This window comes from Malus sylvestris, chromosome 16 (assembly GCF_916048215.2).
Source record: "Malus sylvestris chromosome 16, drMalSylv7.2, whole genome shotgun sequence".
Lineage (NCBI taxonomy): Eukaryota > Viridiplantae > Streptophyta > Magnoliopsida > Rosales > Rosaceae > Malus > Malus sylvestris.
Genome location: NC_062275.1, coordinates 18,722,532 through 18,746,017, shown reverse-complemented (window position 1 = coordinate 18,746,017; position 23,486 = coordinate 18,722,532). Strand labels below are relative to the sequence as shown.

The window sequence follows — 23,486 nt, the reverse complement described above, 5'->3', positions numbered from 1 at the left end:
TTAGATTATATGATCAAGTGTTTAGTCAAAGAGGTTTACAAGTCTAAACCATCATCAAGTTTAAAAAGTCTCATGTAAAACCAGCACTAGAGTTAGAGATTTTGCTATGGGATCAAATTTACATGAGTATTCATTTTTTATACAACGAAATATTTTATTTTACACAATGAGGTGAGAGATTTGACTAAGTCACACTAGACCTGGCATTTGTGTCGTGTTTTTTGTGTTCGGGTCGCTGTCATGACATAGCCAATAGCTTAACGGGTCGTGTCGTGTAACACCCATTAAAGTAAACGGCTAATATGATCTGACTTGAAATTGACCTGTTAATATTATCAGGTAATATGACCCAACCCGTTAAAGAAAATATATTTTAAATCAATAAATAATGAAAATGAAAAATATAATTTGACAAAAAAATTGGAAAATATAATTGTGACGACCCGTCCCAAATTAATATATAATTTATCCTTGAATGTGTGGAAATGATGATTATACCCTTGAGTCGTGGTGACGTAGATGTATGTATCCCGTTGACGTAATTAAATCATACTTGATGTCACGAGAGTGTCAACGTGATTTAGGGCTGAATTGGGTTCGTAATGAAAATATTACAAATGAATAGGTGAAATTGGGTTGGTTTCTTTTGATTGGATTCCATTTGCATGGACCTTAGACACTGTAGCCCAATTAGGGCTTGAGTTTTTTTTAGTGGCCAATCCCGTAAGCCACACACACACACATACACACGTGCAACCTTTTTCTCTCCCCTCTCTCTCGAAATTTCCTGCCCAACTCACCCTTAAACTAAACGAAAACTCTACGGATCAAGCTTGATGTTTCCAGATTCTTACTCCTCTCAAGCTCTAGAATCCAGTGATACCTTTTGTTCGGTGATTTGACTTCGAAAACCCGAGAACTCGTAAACTCCAACAGGGTGCTCTGCTACACCATCGTGATCGTGGACATTTCACGGAGTTTTAAAGCTTAAGGGAGTCTTAAAACTACTCCATAGAAACCTGGAAACAATTTTTGGAAGGTTTTGGACATCGGGATAGGTCAGTTCCTCGAGTTGCAGTTTTGACCGGAATATCGAAGGATTTTTCGATTATTTCCTGTCAGTTTTAGGACTTCAAATTGGTAAGAACATGCTCTACTTGTTCAGGGCTTCAAATCCATGTAAAGTTTGTGAAATTTGGTTGCGATTTGAGTGAGATATTGAAGTTTTATGATTTTCCAGTTTCCGGTGACTCAGCGGCAATTAGCGCAAGAATCCGGCGAACCACTGGAGAAGGAAGGGGAATATTCCATCAACTTTGATGGAATATACTAACTGCGTCAGGTAAAGTTAACAGTATATGCTACTATTTAATGAAATATTCCTTAACAGTGTTAAAGATTATGTCCGTGTGCTAGGCACGTGCCTGCTTATGGCCGGTGCGTAGGATGTCGAAATTGTTTTCTAAAAATATGGGGATGCTCGTGGTGTTGAGTAGGCCATGATTGTATATTCATACACTCTAATTGAGCAATGTATGAGAAGTTATTACACGGTTTAAGTTATGTACTTAAAATTAACATTAAAATAGTGGTTTCACATATAGGTGAGACGTTTCCAGAGGACGAGCGCATCCAGGCGAGACTCCGGGGTTATGATCTAACTACATACCAGTGAGTGGGCTTTTGGTTTTCTATATATACATATATATATGCTTTGCGTTTTCCCAAAAGTTTGTTTTAAATGGATTTACAATTTTTAAGTGCCATGTCAATTGCATTATACTTTAGAGTATGCATTATTATAGATATGCATAATGTTGCTTGATGTTGTGGACGCCTAGGTAAGTTTCAGGTGAGTATATGTCGATGATAGTGGAGATATGTTTATGGTTATACGTAGATGCATTTAGAGCTCATTATCCTACACCTTGGTGTTAGTGCTACCGCCCGTGGCCAGGGCACAATCCTTCACGTGATGTTCACCACACGCTCACCTTGGATCCAAGATTGGTGTACAACCCTGTTGTACATACCACATTAGCTGGTTTCGACTCATAGGTGACCCGCAATTATTCGCATAGCCTTCACGTGATTGTAGCACTTGAGCGTACTTATTTGCACCCAGCCTTGTTGTACATACCACAATAGGTGGTTCTGACTCGCATGCAAGCATACCTAATGAGCTATAGGTTCAGCCGCATAGGTAATGTTAGGGGACTCCGGCTAGCATATCATTTTACATTGATTTATTTCACTTGGCTTACTTATTTCCATGCTGAGACACTTGACATGGCATATATTTGATTTTCAATACTCTCAAGCGTGATTTCTATATACATATTTATTATTATTTTTTGGAAAACTATACGGGTTTTACTGTGAGGGGTTATTACTTTTGAAAAGAGAAATGGTTTGAAAAGCTTTGTTTTGTCCACTCACGTTTTTTGTTTTGCGCCCCTCCAGGTTCTAGTTAGAAATTTGTGTTGGTGGCTCACGAGGATTCTACGGTGGTTCTGACAGACATCCATCAATGTAGGTTTTCCCTTATATCCTATATAATTAGTGTTTGGCCCGCTGGACTGCACTTTGGTACCTACGCTCTAATTATGTGTATCTACACTCTAACACTTCTTCTCGCACTTATTTACCTGTCTAGTGTGCATTAGCTAATTGTTTTTTTGATTTCTCACATTTTCATATCCCTGTCACTTCCGCACTGCTCACATGGCTACGTCACCATCACGTGACGCCCACCACGCCTTAATTCAGGTCGAGGTGTGTCAATAATACTAAATTAGTATATGCATACCACATTGTCACCTAAATATTACTTTCAAAACATTATAAATAAATAAAAAAAAGACATTTGTTTTTCAAGTATTACATACCCCAAAATAAGAGCCTAATGAAAAAACATTGGTACATTACTATAAAATACCAAATGTTCAAGGATAAGCAAAATGAAAAGAGTTGTGTTTCAAGGTTGAGGATGCAATCATGAGCGTTTATATATGCTTCCACATTTTTCAGACTTTACATTAATGATAATGAATTTTATTTATTTTGAACTCCCTTAAAAATACTATTCATGAGGGTTTGTATGGTTCTAAAAATTCAAACGGTGATGTATCCGTCCTCAAAGTGTAAAGGATGCGAACATGAGCATTTACCTATATTTTCACATTTGTAAATTAATTATTATAATTTTTAAATGTGTTTGGTATTTTTAAATTACTTGATATTTTTATTTTTAATGTGTTTTATAATTTTTTTTAATCTTACTCTTTGCTATAATATACAATAAAAACAAATAAATAAATAAAACTTAAAATTTTTAAATTTGTATAGAATAATAATATAATAATACATATTTAATATACAATGTATCATATACACTATGACAATTGTATCTTATAGTAAGTTTTTTTAGTAGTTTAAAAATTGAAATCATCAAATTAACATTCTTCTTAATGTGTCAAAATGTGTTATCTGAATGTCACCCTCGTGTAAACCTGTTAAGGACCCATTATTAACGGGTTCTTATCGTGTGACCCCGATAAGAACCCGATTAGTTATTATGTCGACCCCAAGCCCGTTATTTTTGTGTCATTTACGTGTCATGTTAACGGGTCGTGTAAGAAATTTTCCAGGTCTAAGTCACACAATAAGAATCGAAAAACTTAAAACTTCTCACTTTCAACTAAAAATGGCCAATGCTAAAATTGAACTCATTATTCTTAACCAAGATATGAAAAAAATACACATCCATAAACGAGTATTTATCAAATATAGCCAAAAATTAACTCTTAGTTTCAAAAATGTCACTTTTTATAAAAACTTTCAAATATATCTAAAATTTCACTTAAATAGACACAAATACCCTCAAATTTAACAATTAAATAAATTAAAAGCTTTTTAGCTATTGTCACCTCAAGCTTTGGTCCAACTTCACATTCGCTTCTACACTCCACCACCACAACCCTATCCCCTTCGACCCCTTTATCTCCGACATTGAGCGCCGCTGCAGTTACCGCAAGTGGGAGCAACAGAATTTCAATCATGCTTTTAACACCTTTTTTCTTACTAATATCATTTTTAGTTTTAAATATAAAAATAGTTTTTAAAGTTAATCCACAAGTCGTTATATGATTGTATTTGTGAGACCCACGTGGCGCCACATCATCACACTAATAGAGCAATTGACAGATTTTTCACGAAAAACTAAAATGATCACGATAGACAAATTCAAAGAAAGACTAAAATGATTCACAATAGACAAATTCAAGAATACTACTATTGATTATCATTAATTGTTAAGGACTACATTAAGGAGTTATATCAATGTCACGAATTATTTTGGCTAAAAAGCCTTTAATTTATTTGATTGTTAAATTTGAGGGTATTTGTGTCTATTTAGGTGGAATTTTAGATATATTTGAATTTTATAACAAGTGACATTTTTTAAATTAAGGGTTAATTTTTATGTAATCTCTTATTCATCTTAGTTATGCATTTTCCTATTATTTTTCATTTAAGTGTTTCACTATTTCTCGTGTTAATAATAAATTCAATACATCTGTAGTAGACTAATAATTATCATTCAAAAGTTATTATATATAGACTTTTCCTGACCTACTTCAACTAAAAGTCAAACAACATTAGTAGGATTCAATAATTACAACGGCGAGAAGAGTCAAAGCTAAACAAGCTTAGCAAAATGTCAGAAGAAGAACAACAATGTTACAGTGATGCAAATGTGTAGAAGGGTAAGTTTACCATTCTAGTTCTTAATTGGCTCCGCTCTCGTGTAAAACCATGGGAAAGCACTGCTAAGTATAAAGTAAACCGGTCATGTTATTTGTATCACTTCAATTAAGCATTTGGTTTGCTATTTATAATTGTGGGATTTTGCTAGATGGTTAGTTGATGTAAAGGATAGTGATCTAATGGTTTATAAGGGGACACTTGTCACAAGATTACAAAGGTTGTTAAAGAAGTTAGTTAGAGTTAGGTTTCTTAGGTAACAAGACTCATAGTGTTAGTAGTATATCAATGTAATTGTAACAAAATGTTGAATCAATGAAAAATATATTCTCTCTAAAGATTTCTCTCTAAAACCTTCATCTTCTTCGATTCCCTACTGTTATATCAGTTAGGTTTATATGGTATCATCGCCGGAATAGCTAATCTCTAATTGAGAATTGTCGATCTTGGTGTGTTTTGGGGCTTCATCTTTTTTTCCCTTGCATCAAAGGTGTTCGACACAAGTTCTGCATTACCAATTTTCTGAAATTGCTTGATTCTTGCAACAAGGTTACATCTTCTCAACTACAGATCATTCAGTCACCAATTACCTTGTTGATCTCCAGTGTTTCAACTTCTGTAACGGTGAAGCTTGATGCAACTTCTTCTTGAAGAACATAAAGTAATGGAGTTTGTGGATGGTTCTCCCCCTTGTCCTCCTTAGGTCACAATAGATGCATTAAGCGATTTTGAAGTTAATTATGGTAGCTCCCAATCTAATTTAGATGAATAGAGGTATGGAAAATGCATGATCATGCATTAATGCAACTGATCACTACCACTTTGTCACCACCTACAGTTTCTTTTGCTATTGGTAGCACCAATGCCAAAGATTTTTTGACTAGGTTCAATGAGCAATTCTCTATTGTCATAAGAACTAGTATCTTCCAAATGAAGTCTAAGTTGCATGTTCAGAAACACAGATACATCGTGAATGACGGATGTCAGATTTATGGCAAGAAGAATCACAGTGCTCAGGTTTGTCATTTTCGAAATGCAAATATGAATTCTAATATGGTTCAATGAATGCTATGCATGTTCAAGCCTTTGCACCACCTATGGAATCAAATTCATCATCTCAACAAGTATGGCTCACTAATTGAGGTGCAACAAACCATACGACAGCTGATTTGAGCAGTTTGTCATTAGCAACTCCATTTCCATAAAATGAAATGATACAAATAACAAATGGTGAAGGTTTACATATTTCTCACAAAGGTTCCTCTATTTTGCAGACACCATTTCATAATTTGAAGTTAAATTAAGTGATATATGTATAAAAAAATATCACAAAAATTTGTGTCTGTACATAAGATCTACCTTGACAATAATTGTTGGCTGATGTTTGATGCCTTTTGTTGTTGGATTCAGGACAAAGCCACATAGAGAATACTGTTCAAAGATCTATGCAATAATGGATTGTACCCCATTCATTTCTCATCAAATTCTCAAAACCAAAAAGCTTTTTCAACTGCTGCATACATTAGGAAACAAGTAAAGTCTAGCCTTTGGCACCACAGATTTGGGAACCATTCTAATCATGTTGTTTATGTCATGCTTAGAAAATAAAACATACCTATTATTGTTAATTATATACATGTGATGTGCTCAAATTGTCTAGAGGGCAAAATTAGTAAATACCCTTCCAGTCAGCTACACATAAGTCACTTACCCCATTTGATGTTATCCAAAGTGATGTATGGAACCCTACACCTTGTTTGTCTATAGAAGGCTTTAAGTACTATGTTACCTTCATAGATGAATGTACTCCATTTTTTTGGATATTCCTACTCATTAATAAAGCTGAAGTTTGTTCCACTTTTGTTACACTTTACCAGTTTATATTGAATCACTTTTCAATTTCCATTAAGACATTGCAGAGTGACGGAGGGGGTGACTATGTAGGGAAACAATTTCAGTCCTTTCTTGCTACCAAATGGATTAGTCACCAAATGTCATGCCCTTATACACCAAAACAAAATGGTTTAGCAGAGAGGAAACATCACCATATTATTGAAACCGCCATAAGCCTTCTGTAAAAATCACATCTTCCTTCAATTTTTTGATCTTTTGCTTCTTAAGCTTCAATATATCTTATAAATCCAATGCCAACTCAAACACTCAACCAAAAATCTCATTTCAAATCCCTGGTTCTATACCTAATATTGATCACTTAAGGGTATTTGGTTGTTCATGTTATCCATTGTTGAGACCTCTAAACACCAGCAAACTACAACCTAGGACCACAAAGTGTATCTTCCTAGATTATGCCTTTAAGTACAAATGATATATATGCTATAAAGCTGTAAAAAAGAAGGTGTATATATCTAGACATGTTCTATTTGATGAATCAAAGTTTCCATATTCAACTATAGTTTCATCCAAAATAAAACCATCAATTACATCACAGGTTCCAATGTTTACTCCATAAATCACAGTGCCTAATCTTGAAAATGCTATGGTGTCACCATAGACAATACATGCACCCCTACAATATCTATCCAAGTTGATATCCCCACCACATACATTACCTACATTCAGTCTTACTTTATCTCCTTAATCCTCACAATCCATTACTACAAGTGAACATTCTTCATTACCACTCATCCATGTGGTGCCTGAGTTTCAACTTGAGAGCCTTCAAGTTATTCTCTCTATTCCACCACTGAATTTGCACCCAATGCAAACTAGGTCCAAGAGTGGTATATCAAAGAAGATGGCATTATTAACAACAGTGCATAAGAATGGAGGAGTGGATATGTCTAAAGTAAAACTTGCAACTTACAAATCTGCATTAAAAAGTGATGTTTGGGTTGTTACAATGAAGGAAGAGTTGCATTAGATTCATAGTGTACATAGAGTCTTGTTCCATTACCAAAACATAGTTGGCTGCAAATGGGTTTTTTAAAATAAGGAAAAATGCAGATGGTTCAATTGGGTGATATAAGGCAAGATTGGTTGCAAAGGGGTTTGATCAAGAAGAACAGATTGATTATGGTGAGACATTTAGTTCGGTTGTTAAACCAATAACTGTTCGAATTGTTCTAGCTATGGTAGCACATTTTGGATTGTCTTTGAGGCAATTAGATGTCAAAAATGCCTTCTTGCATGGAATTTTACAGAAGAAGTATATATGTCTCAGCCTCCAGTATTTATTGATTCTCAGCACTCTGATTATGTTCGCAAGTTACACAAATCACTGTATGGATTGAAGCAGGCCCCTAGAGCCTAGAATGAAAAGTATACAAGCTTTTTGCCTTCACTTGGGTTTCAAACCACATATGCAGATTCATCATTGTTTGTTAAAAGGCATGGAACTTCTGTTGTGATATTACTCTTGTATGTAGATGATATTATGATCACTGGGAATACACCTACTATGATTGATGATGTGATTGCTGCTTTGACAAAGAAATTCGTAATTAAAGATTTGGGTCCACTACACTTCTTTCTCGGTATACAAGTTATTACTCAAACTGATCGCTTATTCTTGTCTCAACCAAAGTATGCTAAGGAGTTGCTTGCCAAGACAAAAATGTTGGACTCCAAACTATGTTCTACTTTTTGCTTGCCATATAACAGATTGTTACTTGATGATGAAGCACCATATAACAACCTTGGTTTGTATAGAAGTGTAGTTTGAGCATTGTAGTATCTTACATTTACAAGACTTGGTATAACCTTTGCAGTTTATTAGGTTTGTCAATTCACGCAAAACCCTATGGAATCTCACTTTATTACAGTCAAGAGGATACTGAGATACTTGAATGGTATAGTCAATCTGGGTGTACATTATGTTAAGGGTGATTTGGATGTTAACTTGGATACTGTTAGAGCATTTTTAGATGATGATTGGGCAGGATACCCTAATGACAGAAGATTTATAACAGGTTTCATGGTATTGTTGGGATCAAATCCAATCACATAGTCTTCTAAAAATCAATAAACAGTTTCCAGGTCATATATTGAAGCTGAATATCGGCACTTGCAACTACTGTTGCTTAATTGGACTATAAGACAGCTTTTATCATTTTTGCATGTCCCTATTCCTACTCAACCTATTCTTTATTGTGATAATATGTCTGCCATTGCACTTACTTGCAATCTTGTGCTACACCAAAGAACTAAACACATTGAGGTGGACATTCATTTTGTTAGAGAAAAAGTGGCAAAGAAGCTGTTACAGGTGCAATTTATGTCATCCAGTGAACAATATGCTGATATTTTAACAAAGGGCTTGTCTACACCCTTGTTTCAAACACACTTCAACAATCTCAGTCTTGGATATTCTCCTTTCCTAAGCTTGAGGGAGAATGTAAAGGATAGTGATCTAATGGTGTAAAAGGGGACACTTGTCACAAGATTACAAAGGCTGTTAAAGAAGTTAGTTAGAGTTAGTTAAGTTGCTTAGGCAGCAAGATTCATAGTGTTAGTAGTATATCAATGTAATTGTAACAATATGCTGAATTAATGAAAAATATATTCTCTCCAAAGATTTTTCTCTCTCTAAAACCTTCGTCACCTTCGATTCCCTACTGTTATATCAGTTAGGTTTAGAGTTGAGATGGTAAAAGTAGTTTTATTTTTAAAGCCAGTAGTTGTTCAATACTTAATTTAGACTTCTAGTTTGATTACATAATATGTACAACCTAATGCAACTAACCTAATATGGAATTGTCAAGGGTTTGAAAAATCTTGGATAGTTTAGGGGATGCTAGATCTTGTTAATTAGGCAGAAAGATACCATGATGGTGTTTTTGTTTGAAAAAAATGTCATCTTTCTACCCTTCATTTACTGAAAGCTCAAGTGGGTTTCAGCAAGGTTTATTGTATTTATTCGAGAGGTCAATCGAAAGGTCTCCGCATCTTCAGAAAAGTAATTTAAATCTTAGAGTTCTCTCTTCCACTGAGCATTATATTGATGTAGAGATTGGTGGAATTGGATATGATGGCCAATATGAAAATTCACCGGCTTTTGCACTCACCCGGTGATAAAGAATGACTTTATTGTGGGACATCTTTCAGCGATTAGCGTCAGCTAATTCTATATCTTGGGTTGTTGGAGGAGATTTCAATGAATTACTCCATATTTATAAAAAGGAAGGTGAATGAGTGCAACCTATCAAGAAAATCCTTAATTGTAGGGGATTTGTAAGTGCTTGCAATTTGAAAGACTTGGGCTACCTAGCCTTCCTTACACTTGGATAACAACTCATCATGCTAAAATAAAGAGAGGCTCGATAGGGTGTTTGTGACTACATAACAGAATGAGCGATTAACACACCCAGATCTTGGTGTTCGGAGGCCAAGGAGATGGCCAGTGAATGGCCACTAAAGAAAGTTTAGGTTCCACAGTAAAAACCAATTAGAAATATAGGGAGTAGCTCAACTACTTATAAGCACATGCAAGGTCCCTCAATTTCCCAACGTGGGATTCACTCTCAACACGTCCCCTCACATGGGGCAAGTTTTCAAGCCTAGCACGTGGATGACACAAATAGAGTGTTTTAGAGCATGTTTGGCCGTTGGGCTTCACCAATGGGACAACCTGCTTTAATATCATGAAGAAAGTTAAGGTTTCACCATAAAATCAATTGGCAATAAGAGGAGGAGCCCAACTACTTATAAGCACACGCAAGGTCCCTTTTTTCGTGATGTGGGATTCACTTTCAAGTGCCACATGCTGGTCGACACTCAATGAGTGACACAAGCCATCATATCGAGGTTATGCTTAGAACGTGTAAACATGCATGCAAATTTGCGCCGAATATAATAATTATAAATAAAATACTTATCTTCTAAAAATTAAAATATGAGAATGCAAGAATATGTTCAGAGTGTACGACTAATCAAGATTACAAGCGAGAGAAATATTATTTAAAAGTGCGGTTACATAGGAAGAGGACGTACATATAGGGGAGGACTCGAAGCTACCCATACGGGAATGCCTCGAAGTTGGGGTCGTATTCCTCATTTCTATGTTCTGAACGGGGCGAAGAACAAAGGTAAATGGACAAGAGTTCATAGAAAAATAAGTAACATAACTCTGTTTTTTAACCTACTAATCCTTGTTTTGGAAAACTCATATAGTATCATACGAAGTAGGTTTTTCTGAAAATCCTATCATGCCATAAAATATTCGTATATCATATATGACAGTGTGCTTATTAGTGGTATCATATTAATCATGAAAAGACTCATTACAAAAGGCAAATTTGTACAACATTGGGTTGCCCTTGTGAAGAAAACATGTCACGCCGGCACTAGCCTTGGCTAGTGAAGCTTCTTGACACTAGTTTTGCCAATGAAGATAAGAGTATATCATATGGTACCTTGATACGCATAAAACTACATCATATGGCCATAGACAGGTACATACTCTTGTTGTGTGTATGATTACCGACTAAATAAGAACATAAAACATAAACATATTCTTTTCATATCATAGCATAGGAGCTCAATAGCTCGAAACATCGTATCATAAAAATTCAAGAGCTTTCTAGCCCAAAACGTCACCATAGATCATAATCGTTTCGTAGAACGTGAAATCCTTCAATTATGTTTTTCATGTGTGCATCTCTAGTACGAATTCTATAAAATCATGCATATGTAAAAAGGGTCTACTCATAGATACTCTGTCCACGAAAAATTGTTCAAATTAGGAAGGACGAGGTCACCGATAACAATCGCACCTAAGCATATAAAGGACCCATTAGTAAAACTCTATTAAAACAATTGAATTTGGAGAAACAAAGTGTGGACTCAAAATTAGCGTGTCGAGATGCCCTGGGAGGGTCTCAAAGCCAATTGCGTCAAAATGTCAACGGTAAACGTTAACTGGACATCGCCAGTCGAAGTTGGTTCGAGTCAAAGTGCAAAAAAATACAGGGTTCTACAGATTTTAGTCGGAATCCTTCCGGCTTTAGTGCGTCGTTGTGTGTGCTCCACGCCTGGTTTGATGACTGCCTTCCCAACCTTGAGGCGAGTCCAATGGTGGTATTGAGCCTTGGTTTCTTGCCGTTTGGCCGGAAATTAGACGGAAAGTTGTGGACTTTCCGAGCATCAATTTAGCGATTGGGAAGGAAGTTCAAGATGAGACTGGGTATTATGGGATCATGAGGACAAGATGAAGCTGGTGGTGTCCTTGATTTGCAAAGTATCGGATATGCCACATTATTTGCTGCACGTATTTACTGTATATAGCGTAATTGTGGTATATTATATAGCTTTAGAATTTTATTACTGACAAGAAAATTTCATGGCAATCAGAGCCGAGGTGGCTAAAAGATATTCTGTTAATTGTTAAACTACAGTGACAAGCGTCATCCATCATTGTTTACTTTTAATGGCTAATTTACAAGCGACACATCAAGCTTATTTCCTAATTTACAAGTGAAAGGAGGAAAGAAATAAAAATTTAAATTAAATAGAAACTAAAATTCACTCTCGTTTTTGTCCTTTGAAGCAAAGTCAAATAATGCCGAAGTTTCAAACACATATAGCAAATCTCAAAAAAACCAACTCCCCAACATTTCTTTTGGAACTTTAATGCCCTAAACTTTTTCCTTTCCATTTTAAGATCCTTCCTTTTAAATTGATGTGGTAGAAAAGAGAGCTAACCTATTTGACACAAGATCCTTCCTTTTAAATTGGCGTGGTAGAAAAGAGAGCTAACCTATTTGACACGGATTTACGGAGACACTGTAATTTGGCAAGATAAATTCTTTGTCTTACTAGCTAATGTGATTTTGACATTTTGTGCTAATTTACAAGCTAATATGAAAACAAAAATATATAAATATCATTGATATTGCTCAACGTCACAATAACAATGTATCGGGACTTACGTTGTATCAGTTATTTCCTTAAGATTCAGAAAATCACTAGTTTGAATCTCCGCCCACCAGTAACATAGTTTGTATCAAAAGATGTGGACAGTATGGCACAAGAAGTTTATGCCGCTGTTACTGACTGTGAACTGAATAGTAAACTCTTTGCACAGTGGTGTTGGCATGCATTGCGTCCACGTGGAAGTCCCTGAACCTCATACCTCAGAATCTGAGCAAAATGTTTAAGGGAAGGAGCCTTCATGCTTCTACGCATGGCAGGCATTCTCTTGCTTCTACTGCAATCCCTTCTCTCTCTCTCTCTCTCTCTCTGTGTGTTAAAATTTAATTGAAACTCAAACTCTCATTCATTCTCTCTTCTGCTTCTTCTTCTTCTCTCCCTGTGCGTATATGAGAATAATTTATGGAGTAAATGGACAACAGGTACATGGGTCTTCAGACTCTATTACCCAAATTATTATAATTGTTGTTTTTTGATGCTGTTTCTCATTAAAAAGAAGAGAGAGAGAGAGAGAGAGGGTATTTTTCTTTTTCTCATTAAAATTTAAGCTTGCAATGAATTATTTTTTAAACCTGCTGAAGTTTAATCCCCTTTCTGTTGAATGGTTTCACTATTAATTGCATCGAATCCTTCCACAAGGAACTTTATTATGTATATATGATGGCTTGCAGATCAATTTTGTTGCTTATTGTGTAGTTGCTTCGCCACTTGCCTATTGGATTGTACTTGTGTTTAAGTTGGGGACAGTATTGATGTTGTTTGGTAGTGGTTCATACCTGTGCGGTGGTAAATTTGCTAGCTTTATATACACTGTTGGTCCAGTCCCTAACAGTTTAAGACTTTTGGGGTACAATGGTTATCTAACATGGTATTGAAGCTATGGTTTGCAGGAGGTCTTGGGTTAAAAAACCCAGTAGTCATTCCCCACTTCTTCGTCGGTTTACATGGTGAAGGGTGGGGATGCACCTATATGTCTCTCTCTGTCTGTATTTCTCTGCCTCTCCTCCAAGTGCAGGATAAGGCTATATGTGAGGGAGGGTGTTAGCTTGATTTATATTGTTGGTCAATTCCGTTTACAGCTTAAGCTTTTCAAGTTCAGTGTCGTCTAACAGTATTTTGTTAATTAATTCAAATAACAGAAGAATCTAATCAAGTACCTCAAAAATTCTATATATCAATAAAGTTTTGAAACCTGATTAAAGATTGTATTAATATCACAGGTAATAGAACTCTATGCTTTCAACTGCCAATCCCTCTGATTTACGGTTAGGTATCCTTATTGCTGAGCCAGCTTAATGTGTAGGTTGCATCTATCTCATAGCAAAGGATTCATAGTGGATATAATGTGGCTGATGCGCCTTGTGATGTGCTACTTTTTTTGTACCAGTCTTTTTGTTGTGCTACTTTTTTTGTCCCGGTTGGTTTGTTGTATCCTCTGTGAAAAAAGTATAGTTGATAAGCCTCCTTTTAGCAGGCCATTAAATTTTCGAACATCTTCATAGAATAGTTTCTAATTATTGTCCCCATGGTTTTCAAAATAGAAGTGAGAGGAGGATCGTCACATATTTTTATTAGAAGCCTAAAATTTCAATGGGAAGTGATTGTTATTTTTCTTGTAGGAACATAGAGCCTGTGACTGATTTGGGACTAGTTCTGGGTCATTCAAATCAATGCATTCAGAGAAAGTTGAATGGTGATTCAGGTGCAGGTGCAAATGCAGGTTCAAGGATACACATGGCATTCGTGGCTCCCGATCCCCTTTCAGAATTAGTTTGGAATACAGATAAAGGTTCGTGTCTAAATTGAGCTGATTCCATCTTTTCCAAACAGAAAAATCTTACTTTTCTTGGGTTGCAGGTGTAAGCAATGTCACTCTTTCACCACCACAAAGCAATAAAGGTGGGAGGTCTGCTGCTGACAAGCCTATTGATGATGAGGACTTTATAACAGCACAGACATCATTTCATCTAAAGAGCGAATTTGCTGGTAAAGATATGACTATGTCTCCCACAAGCAATGCTGGTGTCATGCCATTATGCGGGTCAAGCCATGACACGGGTGAGGCCTTTTTCTTAAATATTTGTTAGTTGAGTATAAACACAAGAGTCTTTAAGTTGTAGGATGATGAATTTGTAGCATAGTTTTGTTACGTTGTTTGTTTATTTATTCCCCCCAAAAATTACTGTGGGAATTGTTGAGTAACTCCTCTTTGCAGGAACTGTTGGTAACGTGGAGGAAGAGAAGGCGGCTGTGGAACTATCTGTTCTGTACAACCAGGAGGGGACTTCTAGTCAAGCGAATATCGAAGTAACTGAAATACCTCAGATACCTGAAACCAGAGAAAATTTCATTTCAACATTGACAGGTGAATTCTGCCATTGACATTTTCAGTATTGCAAAGTTATTTTGGTAGATGAAATTTAGAAAGCTCCTGCAGCTTATGTTCAAAATGCAGTAAAATTGTTCGATGGGCCATTTTTCCAGTATATGTTGCCCTGCCGACAACAAACCTTTTCTTCATTTTGCATACAACATGTTATTGATTTGATTGTACACCTGCAGGTAACGGTGACAGAGAGGGGGCTGATATCTTATTAGTCGAATCAGATCAAAAGATACCTTTTGTGGAACAAAATGAACCATTATTGCGGGATCCTGTTGATGAAGATAAACATGCTGATGTTGGTGATCAGAAAATGCAAATGGATCTTGTTTTGGCTTCCGAAGTTAACCCAGTGAACGAAAGTAAAGCTTCGGGTGGCCCTGTGGTGAATAAAAAGGCACAACGCAATAGGCCTTTGGATAAACTAGAGGCAACAGCTGAGAATGATTTAATGACTCTCAAAACCCGACATGCTTATGGTGCAGCGATTCAGATTTTAGGTCCAGAATCTGTCCCAGGGGTTAAGGACAGGTTCGATCAGGGTCAGGAGAGGGTTCCTGAAAACGAATCTGTTCTGGACAAACACTATCCTAATAACAGCAGAATCCATATGCATCAAAGGAAAGGAAAAGAAAAATTGTTATCTGATGGAGATCCTAATGGAAGAATGCCAGAAGATGAGAATGATAGCAATGAGAGTGTCGAGAGCTGTAATAGCGCAGGATTGTTTTCGTCAGGCAAGAAGAGTTGGAGATCTGAAGAAGAGTTCATTGTTGGGAGTAAAAGATTCAGAAAGAAAATTCAAGAAGCTCCGATTTCCACATCCTATATTAGACAAGATAGCTCCTTCATGAATTGGATATCAAGCATGGTGAAGGGTTTTTCAAAATCAATGCAAGATGAGGCACCACCTCTTGCTCTTACCCTTGCACATCCTGATCATGGAGATGAGAATCCTGATAATAAACGTATCACATGTAATACAAACCAAGATGATGGAGTAAAAAGTATAGGTTTCCAGACGATTTTTCAGTCCTTGTATTGCCCAACTGCAGACTGCCAAGAAGCACGGATGTTGAGTGACAATCATAAAATGGGAGAAATATCAACGGAACTCGAGCCAGCTACTTCTCCAAAAGTCTATCATGGGGAGAACGTTAATTTAGGCCAAGAATTTCTACTGTCAGTTGAGAAGTTCAACAAATCTTCATCTGGAAATGAAGTTCGTTCAGCAGGTAGTCAGGAGAAATGCCATACTGGTTCCGAGAAGAAAAAGAATCCATGCAACTTTCCGTTTTATAAAGGGAAAGATAGAGTTATCCCTAATTCTTCTCTGGGTAAACGCAAGGAAAGGAGGATCGAGAATTTTGAATCTAGCTCACAATTCAAAGGGAAGACGACTGGGGAATTTGGTTATAGAAGGGACCTTCTTGGAAGCTTGTGGATAACTCGGTTGACTCCAAAAACATCTGGTCCATCTTTAATCGCAGATCATTACAACAAGAGTGCTGATGGAGTTCTTGAGAGCTCCAATGACCTCAAAAATATGGGAGCCAGGGAGCAGTTTGGTGAAGATTTAGTTATTGTCATTGGTAACGATCTGCAAAATTATGCGGCTGAAAATGAGGGCTCATCTGCTTTCAATAGAAACAAGGGCCAGAATGATGAAGCGCCCATGTCCGAGTTCAGCCCTATCATGCCTTGCTCTGAAGTCAGAAGTTCGGAAGGAATGGCTTCTGTTTTTGCTAGGAGATTGGATGCTCTTAAGAACATCACCCCACCTGGTGCCACAGGTAATGCAGCCGATGAAATCACGATGTGTTTGTTTTGTGGCATAAAAGGTCACCATTTACAAGAGTGTTCACAGATAAGAGAGACAGAGCTTCAGGAATTATTAAGTAAGAGCAAGTCCTATAATGTAGCAGAAAATCTGCCTTTTTTCTGCATTAGATGTTTACAACAGAGTCATTGGGCCACTGCATGTCCTAAAGCACAGTCAATGGGGCAACCACAGTTGGAATGTAACGTTTCTTTTCTGGATTATTACTGCAGTCAGAGTGGAACGAATCTCAACTCAAGAAATGATGGAAATATGAAGCTCCCAACTGGTACGGAGAGCAAGTTCGAAGCTTCTGTTGCTCATACATGTTTTAACGAGGACTATTCAAGAATGGAGACAGATATAAATATGAGCTGGAAGGATAATGCAATGGGAGCCCCTAAGAAAAGGGCATATCGCTCAAATTCAGTTATGAAATGCAGTGCTTCGAGTTCTGTGGAAAATAAGTATAAAGAAAATCAGATGATGCCCTTGTCAAAGTTAGTCAATACACAGATTTCAAATGTACCAAAAGGAATTGTTGAGTCTGTAAAAAGGCTTCGCTTGTCTCGTACAGATGTCCTGAAGTAAGTTTAGCATACGAAGTAGCCTCAGTTTCTATTTTCTTGTCAAATCTTATAAGAGGAAATTTTCTTGCATAAAGCAGTTTGTTCGATCACTCTGATAATTGGCATATGCACTTCTAAGTAGCTGAATTGCCTAATTATTAATTATTAATATCCTTAATACTACCCCACTAAACTACATTACTTAGCACGCAAACTACATATGTTTATATAAATCTTCAAGTGGATATTCTCATATGATCATGAACCTTCAAAAAATCTGACCAAGAGTGAATACAAAGAACTCGGTACAACCATACAGAATATTTAAGCAGCTTCATCCTTGTGTCTTTTAGTTATTAAAGCATGAAGAGCTTCCTTCTCTTACGCATTTAAACTAGTTCTTGTGCGTATTTGTGTTTTCTGCAATCAGGTGGATGGATTCTCGCACATCACTCTCACTACTCGAGGGGTTTTTCCTGCGCCTGCGGCTTAGGAAGTGGGAAGGACTTGGGGGAACTGGATACTATGTGTCTTGCATAACTGGTATGACTAGAATTAAATCATGCTTGTTTACTAGCTTTACCAAAAATAACTGCATAGTCTAGTGCACTTCTTAGATTACTAAGTTGATGTTTCTCTCGAGTTCTTTTTTGTTCATTTTTATTTCTGATGTCATCAGGCTCTCAGAGAGAGAGTTGTCCACTGAATGTGAAAGCCTCTATAGCTGTTGTTGTTGGGGGGATTAGATGTATGGTTAAGAGCAAGTATGTATCCAACAACGATTTCCATGAGGTAATTATAATCTGACTTGCTAACAAGTTACAACTTGATTCAACTTTGGTAGCGCGTTTACTAACCCGTAATCGGAATGAGAATAAGGAATCCGATTCCGATTGCGGATTATACCTGTGTTTACTAAAATTGGGATGAATCAAAAGTGCGTGGGGCCCACACAAAAAATGGAATCCAATTCCTGAAATTGGAGGATTTAGATTCCCAACATATACAAGGTATTTGGATTCCGGATTGCCCAAGCAATCGGAATGATAATTTTTTTTCCCTTTATGCCCTCACTTACTTTCATTATTTTCAAGATTATCCTTTTAACCCTAGACTTATTTTCCCCTCGTTGCATGTGCTACTAGCTCATTAAGCATAATTCTATGTTCATTCATATTATGCACAACTTCATACATATGCCGAAGAGAAAAAACTACAACTTGAGCGAGAAAATTTAGATATTAAAGTCAATACTTAAATTTATAAAAAAAAATAAACAAAATCATTTTAGTATGTCTGTGAAATAAAAAAGCAATTTAATTTTTTCTTACTATTATATACTATATCAAATTTTATTACAAAAAAGTATATAAAATATTTGATTTGAGACAAGGGCATTTTAGTAATCATACTGGTTTATATTCTGATTCTGCTGAATTAGTAAACAGCTTTATAGAATTTTATTCCGATTCCGAACAGTTTTAGTAAACAACTTCAACAAGAATCTGATTTTGATTCCACCTCATTTCAATTCCTCCTTAATCTAATTCCTTCTCAATCCAATTCCTCTCAATTTGATTACGGATTAGTAAACGCGCTATGAGTGAGGAATGTATTCCCACTATTAAGGTTTTTCTGGTCTTATATTTCATTGATATACGCCTCTCCTACATAATGATTATGGCCAAAAAACGGAGTTAATAGTTGTAAACCCTTTCTTCTTAAGACGTGCTAGCTTGTCTGTATAGCCCTTAGTTGTGTTATAGGACTCCATGTTTTATGAGATTGTGTCACTTTCTTTTGGACTTCTTGCTTATGCTCTACTCTACAACAATTAACTAGGGTTTTGTCATAATAAGATCACTATCATCAATTAACCGTAATCCTGGTAAGTGCACATAAAGATGTTAGAAACTTGATGTTCTATTTTCTTGCTGATTTCACCTCCTCATATATTGCAGGACGAGCTGAGGGCGTGGTGGTCTGCTACCTCAAAGGGCAGTGACAAGATTCCGTCTGAAGAAGATTTGAGAGAAAAGGTAAAGAGAAAACGAATGTTAGGCTTGTAGTTTTCGGCATTTATAAATTTCCGCTTGGTTTAATTTTCTCATGAAAAATCAAGAGTGAGGTAAGGATATGCCAGATGTACTCTGTGCATAGTTATTCTGAAATTTTTACCTTGGATATTCTTTTGGCTGTGTCAATCATTATTGCTATACAGTCGGTATTGATGTGTGGATACCTAAAATGTTACACAAATATTAGATAAGGTGGCTCTATGTCAACGAAAGTGGGCGGCTTCTACTATAGATGTATGTGCGTCTCAGTGTGAAGTAAACTTACATAGTCCGGGTTCTTACCTATCTCAATCATCCAGTGATATGTAGTCATGTAATGAACAAGGGATGAATGAGATCGGTGGAGGGGGTAGGACCCCGTTGCCGGCTTTGGGGTATTTAACACACCGAGTTTTTTATCGTTACATTCTTAATCAATGATTCGATGACCAAGATGTAAAGCCAACAATACTGGAGTACAGGATATAGGAGGTTTTACCTGGTTACTTCCTTCACATGTTCGAGAAATTTACCATCTTTATTGAATGACTTGTATAAGTCTTCAGTGAATTTTGTAACAAGAGGAGTGAATCTTAGGAGGACGTGGAGAGAAATGATGAGGGTCATGACCTGACATAGTCGTTAGCTTCAACAAGACAACGATCGCTGGTATTGATGAAATAAGTACAATGACAGTCACCTACTCACCTTTCCTTTCAAATATTTCGTTTTCATTGATCTATTTGTGGTCGAAACAACATTCTAAAGGAAATTCCTTAATTACATACTTTGCGCATATTTTATCGAGAAATAACTCGATGAAATATAATAGCAGATAATTTGTTGCATAAGTCATACTCATGGAGAAGAGATCATCTTCGAATCTTTTCCACCAAGGCCACCGGATCAAGTGATCCGGATCTTTGAAATTTCATCTAACGGCTAAAAATTATTATAACTTTTAAGAAGTCAAAACAGGTGAGTCGTTAGATGAAATTTCAAAGGTCCAGATCACTTGATCCGATGACCTTAGTCCTTCTCACACTTATGATCACTCATGTTTTTAGTTTATAATCGCAACGACCTTGTTTAGCCACACCATTAATATTAAATTATTAATTGATTAGTGTTAGAGTAGTTATGTTTTTATTTAAATATTTAAATATATTTATGTTTTGTTTTATTACCAATATTAAAAGTCAATTAATTTGGCTTAAGGAGTTATCTCCCCTAAATATAAAACATGCAATCAAACCGTTTTGTTTTCTTTTTCAGTTTGAATTGACTTACGTTTTGTCCCGTTGTGGTTTTTATCCGTTTTTATTTCAATTGCCATGATTCCTTGCGGTTTGGATTTCAATTGCTTTGATTCCTTACAGATTGTAATCTCAACGTATTTTTTTTATTATAATATATATATACACACACACACATCAACATATACAAAAAAGACATACAAATTATGCGTATGAAAAAAAGACTAAGAGAGAAAAAAAACTACAGCTTATATATTTTTTTAAAAATTGAGTTCTGAAAGCAACATTTAGAAAAGGTGTGAGTTCGAAGGTTCTTTCATTGTGCAAGGAATAACTTATCAGAGGAATAAGATTCTGGGCTGTTTTATCCTGGGGACGAAGTGGTATTTGTGAACTGCTTGCACACTTTGGGCAGAGCCGTGAAACGTTTTAAAGAGAGCGACTTAGTCCACAACTTATCCCAAGAATCATTCACCACTCAAGGCTTCTACATTTTTTGGGTAACTTCGTTCCTTTCTATTTCAGTTTTCAACAATTTTAAGACGAATTCAATATGCCATGCATTATAAGGAAAACTCTGCTTCTCAGGAAAATCTTGTTGAAGAGTGATTGATTGCAATGATATCAGAAATCAACCTAGTTGATGGATCCGAAGGGTGATGGGTGGACATTGGTGCTTCTCGCAATTTTTGCTATGATCGTTCCCTTTTCAAGACCTATTCTGTGGCTGAGGGAAGAAAGGTGTTGTTGGGTGATTCGCACTCAACAGATGTTGCTGGTACTAGAGATGTGGAGTTGAAGTTCACCTCTAGAAAAACCATGATACTAAAAGATGTGATGCACACTCCAGCGATAAGGAAGAATCTGGTCTCAGGCTTTCTTCTCAACAAGGTTGGATTCACTCAAATGTTTGGAGCAGATACGTATACTTTTACTAAAAATGGGGTTTTTGTGGGAAAAGGGATATGCTACTAATGGAATGTTTAAATTGAATGTTGATAAAATATCTACTTCTTCTTACATGTCTTCTTTTAATACTTGGCATGCTAGACTTTGTCATGTTAACAAAAGCTTGGTTAAGAACATAAGTAACTTAAGTTTTTTACCCGACTTATCATTGAATGATTTTGAAAAATGTGAATATTGTAGTCAAGCTAAAATCACCAGAACTTCGCATAAATCTGTCAATAGAGAATCTGAACCACTTGACTTAATTCATTCCGATATATGCAAATTTGATAAAGTGTTAACTAGAAATGAAAAACATTATTTTATTACCTTTATTGATGATTGTTCGAATTACTGTTTTGTCTATCTTATGAAAAATAAAAGTGAAGCCATTGGCATGTTCAAAGCTTTCTTGACTAAAGTTGAAAATCAATTTAATCGTAAGATTAAAAGATTTCGTAGTGATAGAGGACAAGAATATGAATCTACTGAATTTGTTAATTTGTTTAAGTCTCATGGAATTATTCATGAAACTACTACTCCTTATTATCCTAAAATGAATGGTAAAGCGGAAAGAAAAAATCGAACTCTTTGTGAATTGATTGTTGCTACTTTACTTAGTTCTGGAGCTGCTACTTATTGGTGGGGTGAAATTGTGTTGACTGTATGTTATGTATTAAATAGAATTCCTAACTCAAAAACGAATATTCTCCTTATGAAATTTGGAAAAATAAGAAACCAAATGTGTTGTATTTCAAAACTTGGAGTTGTTTAGCTTATGTTTGTAAACCTGATCCAAAAAGATCGAAATTGGCTAGTAGAGCATATGAATGTGTTTTTATTGGTTATGCATGTAATAGCAAAGCATATAGATTTTATGATTTGAAAAACCATGTCATAATCGAGTCACTTGATGCTGATTTTTATGAGAATAAATTTCCTTTTAATCTTCGAAATAGTGGGGGTTCTAATTCTTCTAAAATTTATGAACCTACTATTGTAGAACATAGTCAATTTGCATCAGAACCTAGGAAAAGTAAAAGAGCTCGAATAGCTAAAGAGTTTGGGCTTGATTTTCATGTATATAACTTACAAGAAGATCCTAATACAATTCAAGAAACTTTAACTTCTTTAGATGCAGATTTGTGGCAAGAAGCTATAAATGATGAAATGGACTCCCTGGAGTCAAATCAAACTTGGCACTTAGTGGATCTTCCACTTAGTTGTAAAACAATAGGTTGCAAATGGATTCTTAAAAGAAAATTAAAACCTGACAGTTCAGTTGAAAAATTTAAAGCCCGACTTGTTGCCAAAGGCTATAAACAAAGAGAAAATATATATTTCTTTGATACCTATTCACCTGTGACTAGAATAACATTTATTCGTGGATTGTTTGCTTTAGCTTCTATTCATGATCTTGTTGTGCACTAAATGGATGTTAAAACAGCTTTCTTAAACGGGGAATTAGAGGAAGAAATATATATGGATCAACCAGAGGGTTTTATTATTCCAGGACAAGAAAATAAAGTTTGCAAGTTAGATAAATCACTTTATGGATTGAAACAGGCTCCTAAACAATGGCATGCAAAATTTGATAGTTTGGTTATTCGAATGGTTTTAAAATAAATGAAAGTGACAAATGCATCTATTATAAGTCTGAAAATAATATATGCACTATAATATGCCTATATGTGGATGATTTGCTCGTTTTTTGTTCGAATATTCATGTTGTGAATAATGTCAAAATTTTGTTATGTGCTAATTTTGATATGAAAGACTTGGGTGAAGCGAGTGTAATACTTG

The 23,486-nt window shown here is 35.9% G+C and overlaps 1 protein-coding gene across 7 annotated transcripts; it reads left to right on the top strand.

Moving 5' to 3' along the window:
• The first annotated feature begins 12,888 nt into the window (after positions 1–12,888).
• On the top strand, positions 12,889–21,755 carry LOC126607084 (uncharacterized). 7 transcript variants are annotated; one of them, XM_050274522.1, is made up of 9 exons: positions 12,890–13,073; positions 14,279–14,440; positions 14,509–14,709; positions 14,867–15,016; positions 15,214–17,440; positions 17,853–17,965; positions 18,102–18,214; positions 19,384–19,461; positions 21,078–21,755. In XM_050274522.1, the coding sequence occupies exons 2-9, from the start codon at positions 14,386–14,388 to the stop codon at positions 21,126–21,128; spliced, it is 2,988 nt and encodes a 995-aa protein (XP_050130479.1). In that variant the 5' UTR covers positions 12,890–13,073; positions 14,279–14,385; the 3' UTR covers positions 21,129–21,755. The 7 variants fall into 7 exon arrangements, with proteins under 7 accessions (XP_050130482.1, XP_050130481.1, XP_050130480.1 ...); XM_050274519.1 differs by having other exon boundaries at positions 14,271–14,440; XM_050274521.1 differs by having other exon boundaries at positions 14,271–14,440; positions 21,064–21,755.
• Positions 21,756–23,486: the final 1,731 nt, after the last annotated feature.